Here is a 21155-nt window from a genome sequence, read left to right as displayed (position 1 = left end):
ATAACTTTCAATAAATTCGTACATCAACAACATGCTTTTTATGGTTTGTATACTCGTTTCGATGTGGGGACGCGGAGGCAGTGAGAACATTGCATCGCTATTGCTGATATTTCCATGTCTGCATTTTCCTTCCCTCTGTTGGTTCGTAACGGGTAGATGTGCAACAATGGAACTCGTCCGGGAATCAAGATCCGTTCATTCTTATATTAATACTGAATCACATTCGAATCGTTGAACTATTGATACACAGTATACCACAGTTTTTTGGTGAACCTTTTGCACGTGCCTGCCTTTAATGCCATCAACAAATCGAATTAAGTCGCAACTGAAATCCCAAATTCCCTTACCCCAGCACTAATCAAACGCGATGTATCGGTGAAAAGTCATTAATTTTAATGATTCATATCGGCACTGTGTCGCGTTCACGTTTGGATTTCGGATTTGGTTCGCTTCCGCTTCCATAAATCACTCTTTGCCACCACCATTTCGGTCGGCATCATCCCCCTCTCTGTTGACGATTATCTATCTGCTTAATGTTCCAGTTCCGATAGGAAAATAACGAAAAATGGGTGTGGATTTTTTTTCCTCTCCCTCTTCTATTTGTCCTCTATACTCGGTCAAAGTTTGACCTTCCCCTGTGACGGAACGCGAACTGAATTATCCGTACGACTGACGTCACCATGGGACGACACAAAACCCGGCTCCTCGGGAGATGCTTTCTTACCCCTGGTTCGAATTGTCGCTTCACAATCGTGGACGACCCATCGCTGTCAATGAACGGTAGTCCAACTGTGAATGATATCTGTGCCACGGTAGATACGGCCGGGTACGCAGATGGATTGGTGCGACGGATGTAAGCAATGTCCTGGAATAGTAATGCTTCTCTGTCAATGTTTCAACGCCCACCGCGCGTACAGTCGTGATCATTATGAGCGAACGTGGACGTGTAGCCACGCGCACGGCACAGCTTTCCACGACCAGGCTTCATCCGGTTGGAATGATTATTTGCTGCCATCTTCCCTGTCGCCCGGTCCCGGGGCCCCCGCCCTGGGGATCATCAATTACTTTCGCTCAAGGAACTGTCAGTCGCACACTTTTGTTATTTCTTCGCCCGTTAGCTGAAGAGCCTTCGTGTCCACCCCGGTTGGGTGACGCTTTTTCTTGACGTCTGTCATTGCCGGTCATTAGTGTGGTTGCGTAAGAGCTACCGCCATGGTTGTTGTCGTGTTGGTAAAGTGCAAACAATGGTCCCGGAGCAGAACCGACTGCAATCAATAACATTATTACCATCGACATCATCATCATCACCAGCCTCGGGACAGGGGTGGTAGTGGTGGGTGGCGGTGGTACCTGAGTACCTGAGGATGCATTTAGTCTCTCCGTAGTGTTTGATTTAGTGGAGCCTTGTTTAACGAAGGGGGAGAGGGGAGGGGGGGAGAATTTAAGATACATTTACATTAGCGAGTTGGATCTTGGTGTATGTATTGGAAGTTATGTTTCACGGTAGATTTCTTGAGTTTCTATGGAAAGATGAACAGAGGAATTTTAATTTTCAATCATATTTGTGAAATTCCTAATGCTTCGACTATTTAAATAGTCTCCTGATGAACTCATATCGTAATGAACTTTAATATAAGCTTATTAGTTAAAAATAAAGGTTACCGATTTTCATCAGAGTTCCATATGCCATATTTATGAATCCATCCTTACATCGTTAACTATAGCAATTCTAATGTACTCTACTCCAGGGCAAGTTAAATATCGCGAGGCACTTCATGCTAGTCCAATATAGGCCTAGTCGATGAAGGTCCTTCTGTGGTTGAAGAGCCACGAGCCAAAAGTTAATTCCTTTAATATTTATGGAGATATGATGGTTTCTTTCAGATGGCCATGTCCTGGCCATCTTTACACGACGTGCTCAGCCCTGAGTATGCCAAAAAGAGGAAGAAAACGAAGAAGAAGATGTCTTCTTTAAATCACCGCCTGCACCAGACTCGGCTCTCTTTAATCAGATTAGGTCTCAGCTCTCTTTAATCCTCCAACTCTTCTTTGTTCAAGACGTTCGAAAACATTCCAACGTTTATCTAAGACCTCGAAGTCTCTCCAAGTCTCTTAGATGCGTCTAATATGTAATATTTGTACAAACCTCAATATTTAAAATCTTCTGCAGTAATTGTGAATCTAAAAAAAGAAAGGTGATCGTCGAGATTTCCTATTTTGAAACAGGTTCAAAATATTTTAAACCAACTTAGAATATCTGTTTAACAACCGGTCAACACCAGTCCTTTTTACGTAATATTATAAACCATCTACTTCTTGAGATAACGATATTCTTATATTTCTTGTAGAGAAATATATCTTTTTTCTATTTCAGTATCGGGAGTACCATGAGACCTTGAAACCATGTCTCATTTTCCGAGATTTCTAAGAGTACCAGGAAGACTGTGAATCCGTAGTGGTCCCATCGTATGCAAAAGGCAAAGCAAAAGCTTCCATCAAACCATTTAATCATTCACAACAATAAAGTGTAGTAATTGAATCATATTCGTCACAATTAGAGCTGCGAAATGAATCACACGAGCATACGAATAACTTCCAACACTTACTTACGATTGAGCATCCTGCAGCTTCATTTAACGTTCCATCGAGTAATTTATTATTGTTTTATCGTCTAATGAACATTCACCATTCAGTGTCGATGAGCGAGCGAAACACGTTCACATAAAAAATAAGCGTGAGCACGTAAACACTCACACCCCAAAATTGCTAACCATTTGTGGTGCGAAAGATGCTCTTTCCATTTCCCCAATCCCGGCACCGTTTTCCCACTAGTTTGGTGTGTTATTCCTTTTTTTTCCTGCTTTATGTAATAGTTTTTATTGTTTGCTTCATCATCTCGCCAACCGTCGACTACTCCATTCCAAGCGAGAAGCTCCGTTGGGCCCCACAGTATCGAGCCGTGAAATCGTGCACCGTACCAACTTCCTTCTTTTCGCGCTGGAATTAGTTTCAAACAGAGACTAAATGAACTGCGGATGGCAACAAAAAAAAACAACGGTTCCCGGCATGAAACCCAGTGCACCCCACGACGTTCGCACGCATGTACATGGAAAACTTGCCGAAGCGTCTTGCGTAGGAAGCCCAAATAAAAAAGCAGCAACGAGCGTACGGCTAAAGTTGCTGGAAAAACGATACTCCTTTCACAACTGGAGACCCTGTTCTGTTTTTTTTTGTTATTTGCTCCAGGAGCGTGTGTACGAAAGTTTCCCCCTTTTTTTTTGCGGACAACCATCGCAGGCTTTTGCGAACTTCCGCGGGCGGTAAAGCACAACCAAAAATGGAGCTTTGCGTTGGGCGTAAATTAGATTCCGACAGGATCTTATCAAACATTTATCTTCCGGTAGGTCGATCAGCACACGCAGCGGTCGCATGTGCCGGCTGCTTCTGCTACCGTGTGCCGTTGATGAAAAGATTAATACGAGTGAAACACCGGTAATCAAATGAACAAGGGTACGAAAATGAACTTTTATAATTAACTTCACGTGAAAACTTTACTTCATCACTTCGCCCTTTATCGGTGTGAACAATTTATCCGTGGTGCTAGAAAATTGAAGAAAATTAATCAATACGTTCGATGATGGATACCTTGTCTGGGAGAGTTTTACATAGCTTTTTGCATAATACGTGTGCGTGATAGAATAAAAAAAAACATATGAAAACTTTAATAAGCATACTAGAAAAGGTAACAATCATCTTTGCTACGGAAAATTGCTCGAAAGCACTGCAATAAATTACCTATTGTTAACTAAAAACATTCCAAGCTTAATGTTTGGTGGGAACAAAGCCTCTATCTTCCATCGCGCATGCACAGGACAACCATTTGACCCGAACCAAATGGAACAGAAATAACATCTTTTGTATAACGCTTGGTATCGTGAAATGGTTACCAACCATTTTGGTGCTTTTTGGAACCAGTTTTATTCCCTCTTTACGTTTATCGCATTCTCATTTCATTATCGTTTGTATTTCTTTTCCCTTTTTTTTAATGCGCGCTCTTGCAAGAATTTGCAGCCACATTAAAAACGATGCAATTTCCTACCGATTCAGAAGGTTATCGTTTGCTGTAATCGTAGCCTGTATCTGTGGCTACAATTATCCACCGCCACTGGAAACCGGCAGACCCAAACTTTTTTCTCCTTTTTTCCGTACGAAGCAATCCACATGAAAACAACGCATGATCGCACGCTGGTACACGTAAGGTACATGTGCGGCATCGCAGTCAGCATTACACCGAAAGCTACCTTTTCACAACGAACCGAGTCGACCAGATTACTGGTGGACTGACTGGTTCCCACAGTCTGCCTCCGTCTCGGATGCACTTTACCATTTTACACTCTCATTTAATCCCGCTTTAAACGGGAAGTAACGAAGCTAACGAGTATGCGAACAGAAAAAAAACACACACACAAACGGTTTCCAACGGTGAGCAGATAGAGGACAACACACACATACACACAACGTCAGTATGGTTGGAAAAGTGAGCAGTTTGGTGTAGATTTTCGTGGAAAAATCATTGTCAAACGATCGTTCGGCTGGAGGGGGAACACTACGGTCACCAACATGGTTGGGAATTTTGCATAGTGCGAGTAAAAATGCTGCCCCCTTTCCTCGATGTTGATCCTTTTTGTGGGCTTTCCGACTAGGTTTTGGCATGTGATGCTTCGCTTGCAACAACTACCGAGAAAAAAACACACACAAATCCTTTCTTTCCCTGCTCAGCTCGGGTTTTTAAATGAATATAAAAACACACAAAAAGGCAACCACTATCTCTTCGCCAGTAGCTGAGCTTATCGCTGTGTGCGGATCAACCATACCAGGCAAACGGTGTGGTGTTTTATTTTCTACCGACAACCATCACCGGCCATTTGCCATGCCTTTACGGTATCGAGGGCTGGATGGGGGCGGGATGGACGTCCATTCGGGTGGGACGTCACTTTTGCCATTGTGAAATGTGCACTCGCTGTTGCACCGAGATTACATTGTTCTTGGCCGGTCGGGTTTTGTGCGCACAAATGAGCAAATGGAGCGATTTTTCTACCCATTTATACAGGATGCAGCACGCTGGGTACTGGATTCTTTTTTTTCTACTGTCCTTAGTCGGTGGATGGTGATAAATACTGTCTCCCGTTTGTGGATTTCGAATAAGAGACACTATTTTGAGATATATTTGTTCAATAACAGTGAAAAATAGTTCCTCTAACGATAAGTTTAAATAAAAAAAATGTATAACTATTACGATTACAACGTCAACTACTTATATAATTAATCCTGAAAACAAAATATATTCGAAGACTCTAGTCAATTTGCAGCACAGAGCCATCGTAAATTACATTGGGAGTAGAAAATTGAGATCAAAATTCCGAGCTGCTGCGATGTAATATTCTTGAAGGAATCCTTCTTACTCACCAATAGAAAAGTGAACATTGCAGTAAAGTCGTTACCACACCTGAACAGTATCTCCATATGAGAATCTGTTTAGCATTCAGGCATATGATCTCGGAGTGCTCTATAATTCGTTCGCAATATTCGTTGCAGTATAGGTGCACGCAAGCTTTCAACTGCTCATTACTGAGAATTGGTAACCAATCTCAATACTTTCTCATTTGATTGTTGCCAGGGTGACTACTAGATGAGCTCCATATCTGGGAAGTGACCCTGGTAATGCGTCGAGTTAATAAAACTGTTGTTTCTATTTCGAACCTTTCTGGAAATTAAATAGCATTTCCAGGAAGGGCTTACGGCGATTCAACCAAACATTGCTGCCATCTAGTGCTAGGTTCTGATCTAGCACCATGATACATCCGATCGGCTTATGACGTAGCTCGATTTTAGGTATTAACACCTCAATATCATCTTCATCACAACATCACTGGAAACATCTCAAAAGTGGAATGAATGACCCATCAATTATGAGTGCAAAATGGTCTGAAAATTCTATGATCAACGTTCATCAAACTTCATAGAGTAGCAACACTGACCGAACTCTGAGCATCACCGTTTGACAATCAATAATTTTTGCTAGCCTAATTGTAATACCCATTGGTAATATCTAGGCGTTAAAGGACTTAGTCTCAAGAACATGTGAAAACTACCATCACATTAAAATTCCTGAACTTATTCAGTCCGTTGCTTGAGGCCAGCAATATGCTTTTTAATTAAGGTATAAGTAATTACTGGCATTCGTCTTTGACACACATCAAATACAACCTTATGAATTATTTTCGAACCGTAGCGAAGTCATTCGAGTGTACCCAATGCGGAACACCGGAAGCATCAAATTTGTAAAGTACACAAATAAATAATTGGGTCACTGAATCGGTCTCCTGCGGGTTGGATAATCCTTTTTAATACTTTAAGATCGGTTAATATCTGCATCCTTCCACCTCAGCGCATTCGCATCCCACCTACCTATTCACTCGATATCCACTTGCAGCAACAGCAGCAGCATCATCATCATCATTATGATGATCATCATCATTGCCTTCATCATCTTCATTCCACATCTTGTGCTTATCAGGAAGCGAAACAAATACGCCTCGGTTTTGCGTTCGTGTGGCCCTTTTTCGTATCGATAGGACCAACATTCAACGAGAAGGGTACGAGTCGACCGCGTGGTTTCAAGTACTCTCGAGCCTTCTGCTTCTCCCCTTTCCAACGCCACCACCCATAGGTTGTCGTTCCTTTCGTCTACGCTGACTCATGCTTGTAGCATACAAAAAGAGGACCATTAACGAGTGTTTTTGACTTCTGCTCTCTAATAAAATGATTCGATTTTTACGATCCATTCAGGACCCACCGGTGGGTAGGGCCCTCGGGAAGCGTTTCGATACACACTCGTATCCAATGCTAAGGCAACGGTACCCGGTCCTACCGCCACCCTCCCAAACCCCCTAAAGGAAGGAAAAAAGCTAAAGGGAACGAAACGCACGGCACAAGATGGTGGTTTGGAGGCGGTGGAAAAAAAAGGTTTCCCTTGAATACGGTGATGATATCGCTGTCTTCGAGCGTCCTCGCTATAAAAACACCAAAGTCCGGCCCTGCACGCCCTGTACTGTAGCTAGCAGATGCTGATAAAGAAAAGAGGTGTCCAATTCCATGCGATGGACATATTTGTAACGGAAATTTTTCGGCTAGTGTGCAGGAAGGGGCACCAGAAATGCTGGACCTTCTTCCATTCTATTGAAACTTCTACCCCATCCCGAAACGACGAAAGAAAATGGCAAAGTCATTCTTAGAACAAATCTTGAACTTACCCCCTCCCTTCATCCGCCACCCGAATGGTGGGGTCAGCGGTATAAGGGAGATGTCCCAAATCGGCAAATGGTAAGGCTACTTGAATTTTCTTCACTTTCTTCCTTTCCTTTTGCAGTGCAGAAGGAAAAGTTCACCGGAAGCAAATTGTTCTGTTGGAACGATTTCGGTTCATAGCGCGCCGTTGGTTCTTTTTTTTTTGTTGCTTTTCCATTTCGACGCAAAAGTTTTGCCCGTGTATGTGTCCGTATTTCAAAGTTGATCGTTTCCCAAAGATCCTTACAGAAGAGCGGGGGGATTTTGATAATTTGGTGAACCTACCGCCGTCTGGGATGTATTTTTTTTATTTCGTTCTTTCTGTCTCTATGTTCGGCCCCAATTGGAGTCGATAGGAGTTTGGTAAGATGTTGCAGTCGTTGGCACTTTTCTTGGAACGATATGTGACTAATAGCGGGATACAAATTATTGCGGAATGGGTGAAACAATTAGTGTCGCCTAGGAATTATCTCGTGGTGCACGTGGACACCAAAAACGCATTTGACGTGACTTTTCAAAAGTACTTAACGGAACGGGTTTGCTAAACTATAATGTCATTTCCCTCACAAGAAATAAAGGATACTTCAGCATCAAACTCATGTGGGTAGTTAAAATATCAATCAGCAGTGCGGTTTACGTAACAGTTTGTAGACTAGCGCATAATAAAGAATCGTTCGTCTAGTCGCTCCAACCTCACCCACCCATCGGTTATGTTGCATGAGAACATAACACGTGCATAAATGTTGTTCGCCATTACATCCCATTTCGTACCCTATTCATCACCCGTATCCTTTCGTCCGGCCCATCCCCATTTGGACAGTTCCACTCCTTCGAGCGAGCATCACGAAAGAACGCACAACATTTAGAACCATAAGTGCTTTTAGTGGTGGAAAATAGCGAGTAGCTGGCGTATTGGGGAAGTTTGATTTTCTTTTTCCCCAACGTTTGTTTTTTTTTTCGTTGCTTACGTAAATTTTGCCTATCTGCTCTGCTCGGTGACTCGATGTCCTACGGGATGGATCGCTTTATGAATGGCGCATCTGAGATGGTTTAGCTCGAACACTATAGCGCTGCTAGCAAGTGTGCAGAGGAAAAAGTTTTATCAAATGGTTGGGTTTTAGTTAGATGGATATGGATATAATTCTAACGTACGTACCGTTTGCCCGAATGTGGCACGATGAGATGGAAGCAGAAATTTATTGGACTTGGGCCACGCCTTTTCTTTGTTCCCTTCGGTAGATTCTTTTTGATAGATTGCGGCAGCAGCGAGTGCCTCGTAGCGTCGGGCTGGCTGACGGTGGTGTACAGTTTCTTTGCTTTCCGGGAGCAAACGGATGAAGCCGTAGGCGATTGGTTGGGGAGAGTAGCAAGAACACGTTTTCGAGACATGTTATTTTCAGGATTTTAGTAGCATGTTCTGTTTTTTTTTCGCCTCTTAAATAGAGAGGAGACACGATGCGAGGAAGTAAATGAACAAATGTGGGAGAAAAGAAAAGATGTGTTGTTGATGCAAGACTATGCAAGATAAGATACTCGGGCACAAAAGTTTTAAAATATGTTAATTTTTGTCTCCCTTCAGGTTCGCTCACAAACATCGTACTCGTTCCGGTGGTGCTCGCGAGCCCAACCGACACAGAACACAACCCACAACCCAGCACAGGAAGCAATATGGAAGATCTATACCACCGAATATTAGATGACAACGAATTTAGCTCCCATGCAAACATCCGGTACAATAGACACAGTGAGTCACGCGACCGGCAAACGGGTGGCACTGTGGAGCAGCAGCGTCCATTCGTACGGCGCGATAACGATCCGCCCATACCACCCCGATGGCAGGATCCAACATCAACGCAGCGAGTCAACAATAATCACAAGATTAATCTCGAGCCTCACCGGGCAACCACTAGCTTAGGTAATGTAATGAGTGGCTTCGATGAGTTTCCCGTCGAAGAGCGCGTCGGTTCGTCGGACCGCCCAGCCACCGGTGCTGTCGCGCTCGAGGACGTATACGAGCAGCGAGCGCTGTTCGAACGCGAAGGACTGGCCGGTGTGTTGCGGGATCCCGAGTTGCACGGCGAGCGGCACCGGGTGCTGGTGAACGCGGAAAATCACTTCCCGGCCTACCGACGGCATCGCCGATCGTTGCTAAGACGCCGATCGATCCGATTAAAGGAATCGATCGATAAGGACGAATCCGATAAGGAAAACGAAAAGCTAACATCGCACAGTGGTGAAGCTTCGAATGCGAAAGTAAGCACCGAAACAGCTACGGTGAAACCACAGTCAAACTACGCCGCGCACCAACCAACCGCGAATGCTAATTCCAATGTACATTCAAACCTTCCCCGAATGCCGGGCGTTGAGGAGCGTCCAAGCCTGCCCAGCACAGGCACTCCCAACACCCAAAGCTCCCCTAGCAGTAAGGCATCGGACCGAGCGCCTACCTTCCCTAGAAACAGTAGCCAGGGCGTACGAGATGCTGTCGGTGCGCCTACGGCCGTAAGATCCGGCCAGCAAGATGCGACCGACAAAGTCGAACACCTTTCAACCGTAACCGGTACGACTGAGCGAGCAATTATGCCGCCCCAATCTTCGGCACCGGGCGACGGACAGCGGCAACATTCGGCCGGTTCCAATGCCCACCCGGCCGCCATCACTATCGACAGTTTCAATTTGCTAGACGACAGCGTCTACATCACGCCCGCCCACGGTCATCGCAATGACAGTGGCGGCGCATCGCAACGGTTGCCTTCCCTCGGTACGGATCTGACGCTTGACGCGAACGGTAACATTTTCGGTCGCGAAAACTTCGACGAGCAAATTATCTTTCTCAATGGACCGGATCTGCTGGAGACAAGTGCTGAACAGCAGCAGCGAGACTTGCCCGACGACGATGGAGCAAGGAGACGGCTTGCCGGTAAGGTGGCCCGAGAAGTTGCCCGGGAGGTTGGGCTGGAGGTGGACGGTTTCGTGGCAGATGAACCCCAAGCCCTGCCACTGCGACCGATCATCCGTGGACCTTCGGACGACCACGTGGTGGAGGACAATGTCGTGGTGGTGTACGCGGACCAGCACGAAACGGTGCGGCTAAACTGCGAGGTTGATGCCGATATTACCACGAGCGTTTGGCTCAAGGACGGCCAGATAGTGCACGTGATGGACAAAAAGTCACGCACCGCCGACATCCGGTTCGTGCGCGAACCGCTCGGTGCCCTTACGATCTCCAACGTGATGCTGGAGGATGACGGTGTGTGGCAGTGTGAGGCAGAGAATGCACGCGGTTTCTTCTTCAATGGACGGCCGATAAAGTTGATTGTTCTCGGTAAGTTTATGACGGTTAATTTGACATGCTTGCAACACGGCTGCAGGGGACTTTGTTGCACGGTCGTTCATACAATCTGTGAGCAATGCATTTTTTTTTGCCCTATGAAACGGGGGTTATTGTGATGAAATGGTAGAAATGGAACTGGTTGTTGGTTTGATGCAATTTGAAGTGGAAAACGTGAAGGTAGATCTGGAATCTTATTACCTTCCTTATGCATTCCGACCAGTCCAATATCCAATCCGGACCAAACCCCAGTACGCAGAATTAACTATCCACCTACGGGTGGATTCGAAATGACAGACGCTTTATACCTCTTGAGCTTAGTACATACTGATCTATAAAAGAATATTTTGGAAATGAAACTTATTTACATTTGTGTCTTCATGAATGAAGATATCTCTTTTGTATGAGCCTACTTTTAGAACTATAACTTATATATTTGTCCGTATATTGATTTTTTTTAATCATTCATGAAAAAAACTCAATGATTTTATTCGTGTGAAGTTTATATCTTCCCACCTTCTTTATCAAATAGACAACGACAATTATTGAACAGAGATATATGCTTTAAAAGACGCTCCAGCGACATGCCCAAAGTGTACCGACAAGCGATTCAATTCTTTTGGGAAAGTTATTGCACAGCTACTATCCGTTAGTGCATTGCGCAAGATCCTGCGAAACGAGAGTTTGGAATGTTTGCCTTGACGCAACTATCCATTTGATGTAGAGATATTGGTCCCAAACTCGATGAGCAAATACCGTACAAACAATCTATCTTTGCTATCAATCAGAGCCAGGCAAACTTTACCCACCGTTTTGTCTCCTCCTTGATACCTTCGGACCTCCGGTCCCTTTTCCCTGCCATCAAAGTCACCAATGGAAACATAAATTTAGCATTCCTTCCCATTCCCATTCCCGTTTGCCCTACCGGTTGCCAAGCGCCTACGACACTGTCTGTATTTCTTTGCACCAGGGACACTTCAATCACGGGGAAGCTGACGTACTTTCCCGTAACTATCATTGTTGCAGATCCACCGAAGGAGCCGTACCTTTTGATCGATTCCAGGCGGCTCGATGCGGGCAACATGTTCATCCCGGTGAAGGAAAACTCCGAGCTGGCGCTTGCCTGCGTAAGCGAGGGTGGCAACCCCAAACCGACGCTCACCTGGGAGGTGCTGCTGAGCCCGGGCATTGACCGGCATGCACAGAAAATATCCAGCGAAGTGCTGGAGCTGCAGGAGATCAAGAAGGATAAGGTAAGACCCGGGATCCCGATGGGAAATATCCGACACACCGTGTGCCGTGTGTTGTCGTTTTGCTAAGAGAGAGAGAGAGAGAGAATGTAGGCTTAAAAACGAGACTCGAGAATTAAGTCGTACCGTGTCGTGCATGATGGATGAAATGGAAATTAGCCGGTACGGAGAAGAACCACCTAGTTGGGAGGAGGAAATATTTTCAATTTCACTTGTTCGACACCGTATCGCTATCGCGTAGTTTCCACCTCGAACAAACCCGACAAGCATCATGTTTCGTTTCACTTTGCTCGGCTTTTGCAGGACAAGGAACCGTACAAGATCAACGCCGGTGCCATATCGGAGGTGAAGCTGCCGGCCGTCTTCCGGGTGCATCATAACGCCCGCATCCTCTGCATCATGGAGCACCCGACGCTGAAAGTGCGCCAAAACGCATCGATTCTGCTCGATGTGCAGTGTGAGTGGAATTTTTCATTAGCCCATACCCGAAACCCTCCTCCCCGAACCGTGTTCGGGGGTTTCGTTTGATGCTGCAAGCATGCAATTTTCCTGCAGATGGGAAAAAACTTTTTCCTTCCTCCCCATTCTCAACACGTTTTGGGCGCTTTTTTTGTTCTTCAAATTGCAGACACTCCGTCGTTCGCCATCACGCGGACGCCCGGTTTTGGGTATCCGCTTCGGGAGGGCATTGAAGTTTCGCTCAAGTGTGACGTCGATTCGAACCCACCCAGTACGCCACTGTGGCAGAAGGATGACGGCGATCCACCGGTACCGCAAACGGGCGATGGATTTCTCAACTTTAGCTCGATCCGGCGGGAACATTCGGGCTGGTACAAGTGTACCTCGAGGCATCTCAATTTCCAGTACTCGAGCATCGGATATTATCTCAGCGTGCGATGTGAGTAGCAGAATGTTTCATCCCTTTTCTGACAATCCATCTTTTTTTGTGTTCGTTTCATTTGTGATGCATTTTTGTTTCTATTTCCTCATTGCATGTACGATTGTATGTTCGTTTCTGTTTCGATTGTACCGCAAGAAGTGAGGATGATGATGATTGTCTCTTTCTTTTTGCCTACTTTAAACGTTTTGATGCGTATTATTGTATTATTTTGCAATGTTTAAAAGCTATGGATAAATGTCGTTCTTTATAGCATTATTTTTGGATTGGATTTTTACAATCCACTGGGTGCACAATCTTGTATCTCTTGCTATCGTATATTGTGATTCTTTAAACTCTGATAACACACTCGAGAGCTACCAAGAGATATTTAAAAAAGAATACAATACATTCCTTTCGCTTCTTTCTCAACTCAACTCATTTAAAAATCAATCTACAAATAATTCTTATTTCCCACGACACTCTCAAACTAATAGCCTGACTAATGGATTGCTCGTTCGATACACCATCGGCACTGGGTCCACAGGCAATGGTGTGACAAATGGAGTTGCATGTGCAATGCATTTCCAATCGCAACAAATCATTCTCTCGCCATAAATTAAACCCGTTTCTATTAAGCAGCAATTTGTCGTCCAGATTTTCCATTGGCCCAGTGCAACCGTGTAGTGGTGTTGAGCGTTCCTAGAATGGATCTGCTAGGTTCTGATCCGTTTACTCAGACAGCGTTATCGGAAATAGGGTTGAAAGCTTTAACCGAGTAGAATGAATGGTTAGAGGATGTACCGAAGAAACTTAATATGAACAACATCAGTAGAAAAACTAGAACGATTATAGTTCCGATCTTTTTCTAAGAGAAATGGAGTGCCCATCAATATCTGTAGGAAGCTCAATCAATATCAATATCTGTCCTCTTAATTCTAGGGCAATAAAACAGATATTTTTTTGGATCAGTATTTTTAACTATTATATTTATAAGTATTTAGGAACTATTTAAATACCTAAAACCTTAACTTTTATGACAGATGAACCAGTGGACGTAACATCCGAACCAGTCGAGCAGGATCTTCCAATGTCACCGTCTTCCTCATCGTCTTCGTCGTCTTCCTCGTCTTCTGTTTCATTGGCGACTGCGGGAGGCACCTTACCGGGTGGTTCATCCACCGGAGCTGCCACAACAGGCACCTCCGGAACGGACCAAGCCGGTACCAATTCCTTCAAAGGAGGCCAGATGGAAGTGGAGCTTGGTGGGTCAGTCACGTTGCAGTGTCCCCAAGGTTTGTAGAAACAACCGTGCCAAATGCCCGTGTTACGTGTTATATAACATTACTCCACTTCGATCCACTCCCAAGGTTCGCTCGGCTGTTGGTCACATTTGGATCCGCTTACGGCTCGACTGAAAGGACTCGGGGCTGGCATCTACACACCAACGGGACAGTTTTCCCTAAAGGATGTCGTCTATCAGGACGCCGGAACGTACAAATGCGTCGGCCAGAACTCAAACAATCGCAAAAAACTTGAAGTGCTGCAGACCGTTTCAATCGCTGTTAAAGGTAGGCTAAAGGACTTTTCATTTTTCTTAATGGGACCTATTATTCCTCTGCTACAGGTACATAAGCCTGAAGTAATTTCTGTACCAACCGCACGGGTGTACAGATTTTCCGACCAATATTTTATTCATATACAATTCCAAGTACTGGCAGAATCAACCGATTCACCATCAATCTCGAACCATTTGCTGCAATATTAATACAATTTGTCCTGCCCTGCTTGATTAATGCGGGCGTTTATAGGCAATTGATTGGAAAATATGCTACTAATCATTGAGCTCGCCTGTTCCAACAAATCTGCGGCACAGACAAACAACGGCACTGCTCACGTCGGTTGGTACGTCTTCGTCTTCAAAAATTAATGCTTCAATTATTCAGCTCCAAATTACTTCAATCCATCCGCTGCCATAAACGCTCCGAACAGCTTGGACGGGTCGTAATTTGATGGATCATAAAAAAACTCCACGGGTGCCGATCCACCACCAGTCAAAATGTCAAACGCTGACGGCTGACGGGGTGAATGATAATTTAGAAGAACGAGAATAATTTGCAATCAATGGCACATATTTCTGGCGAGGAACGTCCTATTTTTTCCGAGTCGTGATGGGTCTCGTGATGGGATCGATACAAAAGTTGTATTTGGAAAAGATTGTTTTTTTTTTGTTTCTGTTCAGAATAATAATTGACTTTGACTTAAAAATTGTTCTTTCGTGCTTACAGACCCATGCAAATGATCAAAAATTTATTACGCCAACAATTCCACTAACGATTTCTTCAGTTTTGCACAAAAGTTTCCCAATCTTCGCAATGTGCGGAATTAAATTAAACTGTCCAAATTCTTATTTATAACAGTTAGTTATTTTCGTTCAATTAAATCTGGCCCAATCGATAATTGCAATCTTTCCAACTTCGATTCCCCAATTCGGAGAAACTAATGAAATAAAAATTGATTGTACATTACTCCACGGTTTTACCATAAAATGTCTATAAAACAACCCAGCAGCTGATAAGTTTCGTGCACATGTTCGACAACGCGGGCGGAAATAGTCTTAGCAAAACCATTTAAACTTCTGCCTCATCCCATAAAGATACGATTGTTAGCGCAGTGTTTCACTGTGTCTTGTCCCTCGCGAACGCGAAACGCACGGTAATGCGCTTGCCAGTGTCCACAGTTTAGCCGAAAAACTCGCGCAAAGTGTCGCGTAAAATGTTCCGCTTTCAATCGCTTTCAATCTCTCGCCATTACGATAATTGAAACTCCGCTTTACAACTTCCAAAAACCTTCCCCAAACAACGAAACGCACAGCGTTAACGGTGTTGCCAACCAAGCAGCTGGATGTTGCGCTCCAAAGCTTCAGCCTGAACAGGCGTGGGGGCCTCTTGCTATTGCAAAACCGCGTTGTTTACGTTGTGGCAATTCCTTTTCCGTTGCAACACGATGGCTTTGGGATGCGTCCAGCATTATGGCATTTGCTTCGCAGCCGGATTTCCGGTGCCGTTTCAGCCCTCACAGCCGTCGCACACAACGCCCTGCACACATCGAAAGGACACTCGCTGGCGCTGACAACCGAGTGAATGTTTCACCAGCCGTCACCTTGCGGGCGCGCACATACCCGTGCGCGTGTGTGTATGTGCAGGAGAGTGTGGGAATTGTGGGCAAATGTTCAACAGGATGTGTGCCTCGCTGTGCTCACACATGTGGCAGCGCCAGTGCAAAGTGTCCGATTTTCCGTACGGTTCCGATGAGCGCGTTTACAAACACACGAATGGCACGATGGTTCACATTTATTTACTACCAGCTCGCCGGGCTGTGGACCTCAACTGTAACACGCTTCGTGGTAAATTAGTTTTGCGGTTACAAATCACAAACTGCATTCAAACTATGTCAACCGTTTGTTTGAGCGTGTACGTGCGGTTACTGTGCTGTTGTATTGCAGAGATAAAGAATTATTTTACACGCACTTTGTACAAATTATGTCTTTCTAATACGATTACAATCTTTGAGGGGTTTTGAAACGAGATTAAACTCATTAAGCGTAATCGTAAATATGTCAGTTATTATATTTAAAATGTTTTACGATCTCGATCAGCTGCTGATTCACTCACGATTGACCTTCTATGTCAATCGATCTATTATTCTCGGATATCTAGTGTTCTTACCAGGGTGGGCCTGTCACACCTCTTTTTTCTAAATAAATAGCTTAAAATGATTTTACAGGCAGGATCTTAATGCTTTGGATGGTAGTTAGTACATCGTGAAACTTGTAAAGTTGTACTCCACATTGAAATGGTTTCTTCATGGTTAGTTGGTTCGTGTGGATACGACGTCGCTACCAAATACGCCACCGACGCCACCAGAGTATGGCGAGTCTAATTCGCTATACGAACGTGAGTTCATCGTATTTGTAGAGTTGTATTTCATATTGGAATGTCTTCTGCAGAGCCGTTCCACACGTACGGGAAGAAAACTCTTTCTGTTCATTTTCGTTGAGAACACTGGAAATAGGTTAAATAAATATAGGTATCATGACCAATAAAATATCATCAATGTAGCGCCTATCTAAGCATCAATATTGTAGTCAGTATTTATATTTGCCTCATGAGATTTTGAAATGGTATTTTGAAAGGGTCCGGAATTCACCCATCTGTAGATCACCTCTACGTAAATCACCATTTGTTAGGGTGTAAATATCGAAGTATTTTTAAAATTTCCTACCATACTATTCAAACACATCACAAACAAACCCCCGAGCAAAAAATAGGACCTGTCATACAATCGTTAAGTAAAAAAAAAGTGTTAACAGAAATAGACACAAGCTAGAAACAATACAGGGATGGATGAAACCAAATAAATGCAAATTCTATTATACCTTTCAAAGCATTAATGGTCGAAGCTTGTCAAATAAAATAAAGATTAAAATAAAAATAACACACACGCACACACATGTGCAATATGGGCTTTTGTTCTAGCGGCCATGATGTTTCACCAAACATAGTCCCGCCCGGATAGTGCGTAGCCTTTTGCTGCGAAATTGAATTTCCATTCCACCCGCTAAAGTCAACAGCGAAAGAGAAAATTGAATCAACAAATGCAACAGCAGCAAACAAAAAAAACAAATGGCACATAAATCATTGGGCAGCAGCTAGCTGGCGACCAGTGCAAATACATACACGCACTCTGCGAATGTTTCGACACTCGAAACGGGGCACCTATTGTTTAACGTATTGTGGCCGCGCTAAAAGCAGACAATTTCATTCCACCGTTAATGTGGTGGGATTTCTTTCCCTGTTGCGAACCATGTTGTGTTTTTTTTTTGGGTTCCATCCCGAAAGTTGAACTCCCGGCCATTGCATTTTAGATGTCGAAGCAGAAGGTGAATTTTCAAACACATGATTGTACCGTGTGCTTTCATTCAATTCTGCCAGCTAGCGAGCAAACAGACTATTTGAGCAAATTTGACAAATCGAATCGTTGCTGCGAAAGTGTTTGCTTTAACACATTTTTCGGTGCTGGGTGCTGCTGTCGAGTGTGCCGGCATCCATAGCCTCCAGTGGGTGCTAGAAGTTGATGCGTGTGATGATGCTTGGTTGGTTCTGTCACTCTCCACGTTTGACACATGATATATTTGCCTTTTACCATCAATTCTTATCCCTGTTTTTTGTGGGCGTTTGCTAGATAAAACCTGCATTGGAATATAGTTTTCATGAAAATATATGTTTTCACTCATTCCCCGTCTAGTTTTGCAGGACATCGCTCGCATGGAAAATACTCTGTTCTAACATTAGTACCTCCCACTACACGTTTCGACCCGATGCGAAGGAAATCGACTGTACGTTTATATTAAACTTTCAAACCGAAACCACTCACAAAGCACGGATCGTGTCACATAAGAATTTCATACCTTTCGTTCCATCCAGTTGGTTGCCGTTGACTTATAAACCCTCGTACAATGCTACTCAATACAATCATTAAATTTGCAGCACGGCATATGTAGGTGGCAAATGTCGTCCGGTCGTTGGAATCGTTTTTTTTTTTTGTTTGTGTAGGGGTGTGTGTTTGTTTTTTTTTTTTTATTCAGTATAAATGTTCACTGTTTTTGTTGCATTCTCGGCACTCAGCACGGCAAAACCGCGGTTTACCACCGTGTCAAACCGAACGCGAATTGAATATTTATGATCGTTGTTGAATAAATGAATTTGACAGCTTTGGTTGACCGACGAGTGGTTTTCTACATTTCCAACCATTGCGTTTTTATTTTTCATTGCAGTCCGCACATTTGCCATGTAAAATTGAACTCGTACTTGAAACCCACCCAAACCGCGGCACGAAATATTCGAGAAACAATTCATGTAACCAGTAACCCTGCTAATGATGCTAGTTTGGTTAGGGGTTGGTTTATGAGGAGTTAAAAAAATTGACAAGAAATCGCTTTCCTTGATCATAAATATACTTTGTTTGCTATCTCAAATATGCTAGCAATTCATCTAACGCATTACGTGCGCTTAAAACCCCTTAACAGAACGACTGGATGGATGTTCTCATTTTGCCGAAATGATTCATGAAAGGTCCCAGCGCCCGAATTCAAATATCTCTTGCCTGACCATCTCTATCAGCGAAAGGTTATTCTGATAACAGAGCCAAAAAGGGAACGTTTGCTTTGAATGTTTTTCCTCGGAGCAGCTTCGGAGGGTGTTTGACCACACTTTTTTAATATATCCCGGGAGGGTCGTCGAGTTTAATGGAAGTCATTATTTTTACTGGGTGAATGTTAGAATACATCAAGCTGTTTTAGAGTGTCACCGGAGGAATGGACCGTTGGGAAAGAAATGGAATATTTTAACGTTAACGACAATCATCTTTAAATATTTCAAAGTCTGAGAGCTGAGTTGAGTTGAGTACATTCAAATTTTGGCTTATCTTTTGTATATAACCTTTTCCATTACAGGAGCTCCAAGTGTGAATGCCCGAAATACGACACCCGTTGCGTATCCCGGATCACCACTGCATCTGTCAGTGGAATTCTGTGCCAATCCTCCGGCGTATGCAGCCCGATGGCTACATGGCGATCGTGTCTACACACCCGGAAACCAGTATGGAACGGATGTGCTTGCATATGGTTTCATCGTAAGTAACATTAATTTTAACTGCTTAGAGTTTCTTTTAATCTACACTCTCCCCATAACGAAACTTCAAACATGCGTTTGAACAATCGTTTTGCTGCTGTTTCATTACACAACAATCTTAAAACCTCCAAATCTCGAAAACACTTTCGGTTGATTGCGAACGTGACCGCATCAGTGGTGGACGTGAAGTTTTGCAAATCAACTCTGTTTCTGGGACCGAAAATCCCACCCCAAAAATGCATTCCTCTGATGAGTACGGCTTCTGCTTCTGCACTTTCTCACCAGGATTTGCCGACACCGTTCTGCAAGGAGGCACGTCTAACCTACGTGCACATGCACGAGAAGGTACCGCGAACGTTCTACTTCATCGTTTCCTCGCCAGGCGGCGTGGCCGAGGCCGTGTTCAAAGTGAACTACACGCTCAAACACAAGCAAATGGGGACCTCGGCGGGTGCATCCGCTTCCGGTGCCGGGTCCGGAACGTTCGGTAGTCCCTTTTCCCTGTCCTCTTCCTCGTCCTCGTCGTCCGGTTCGGGAACAACGGTTAATGGGGGCGGCACGGGGTACAAGATCAACACCAACACCATCAACACGGTGCCCGGCAATGGGTTGGACGATGACGAGGAGCTGATGGAACCGGAAGAAATTCACTTTCCTATCTTCGGCACGGGAAGCAGTGCTGGCCGTGAAGCGCTTCCCGTAGCATTCCTTACGATGAGCAGCTTTCTGTGCATTGTTGCTGCAAGGGCGCTCATCAACAGTCCTTATTATTGTCTATAGTAAGCCCATTAGTGATAACATTCAATGCTCGTTCTTTAATCTATTTTACTCTTCATTTGATTTGATGTTAAGTTGTTACTTTCCTAACCTTAAAGCTAAAGCTAGTAAGCTAAATGGGCCGATTGCCGAAAGAAAAGTTGGTAAACCAGCAAGTATAATTTAATTCTTTGTGGAAATCTATCAGAATAATTTATAACAATTGTTCTAAAATCATAGAAACAAACTATTCTAAGAATGCGTTTTAGAACTCTTCTCTAAATAGTCTAGTGCTCCTAAAATAAAGCAGTATTTCATGAAACACTAGCTCCCCAAAAATGAGAATTCCCAACTGTTGACTGCACAGAAGTTTCAAAGTTCCCTAAATATGTTCTCACGTCCTCGAAAATGTATCCCCTCTTCGACTTAGGTCTCAGCTCCTTCGACTCTCCATCTCCACTGTTCTGTCATCTTTCGCTTCCAAAAAACTAACTTTCATCAAGTTACGCTCTCTAATCGCCTTGTCTTCTTGGTGCAAAACTGCAACAATACAACTTGAAGTGCACGATTTACAAGTGTATTGTAATACGCACAAACGCAACATGCAAACGATCGAGCTATAAAACATCCGAACCAGAACCACGTTGTACATCTCATGAAACACTACGAAGTCCAATGCTAAATGTATGCTTTGAGGAGTTTCTCCAAAGGATCAGGAAAAAAAACATGGACGAGTCATAATATTTAACAAAAAAAAAACATTATTAACGATACGCGAAAAACCTGACGAGCTGGAAAATGGACCTAAAGGAGCAAATTTTTTGAGCGAAATATATTTACCAAAAACGGAACTTTAATGAGACGAGCACAGGACTGGGAAGAGCGGTGGATGGAACCGGAAG

General features: G+C 43.9%; 1 protein-coding gene across 1 annotated transcript in view; it reads left to right on the top strand.

Moving 5' to 3' along the window:
* Positions 1–20277, top strand: part of LOC128710478 (uncharacterized) — a 38211-nt gene extending 17934 nt beyond the window's left edge. The window contains exons 2-9 of the mRNA XM_053805533.1: positions 8927–10672; positions 11705–11931; positions 12232–12385; positions 12557–12826; positions 13849–14100; positions 14176–14376; positions 19320–19498; positions 19783–20277. Of these exons, the coding sequence (XP_053661508.1) occupies positions 8927–10672; positions 11705–11931; positions 12232–12385; positions 12557–12826; positions 13849–14100; positions 14176–14376; positions 19320–19498; positions 19783–20277 (3524 nt within the window). The remainder of the gene's footprint in view (positions 1–8926; positions 10673–11704; positions 11932–12231; positions 12386–12556; positions 12827–13848; positions 14101–14175; positions 14377–19319; positions 19499–19782) is intronic.
* The last annotated feature ends 878 nt before the right edge of the window (positions 20278–21155 follow it).

The sequence above is a fragment of the Anopheles marshallii genome, chromosome 2 (genome assembly GCF_943734725.1).
Source record: "Anopheles marshallii chromosome 2, idAnoMarsDA_429_01, whole genome shotgun sequence".
Classification (NCBI taxonomy): Eukaryota; Metazoa; Arthropoda; class Insecta; order Diptera; family Culicidae; genus Anopheles; species Anopheles marshallii.
Note: the sequence above shows the minus strand (reverse complement) of the source record. Positions and strands in the feature narration are given on the sequence as shown.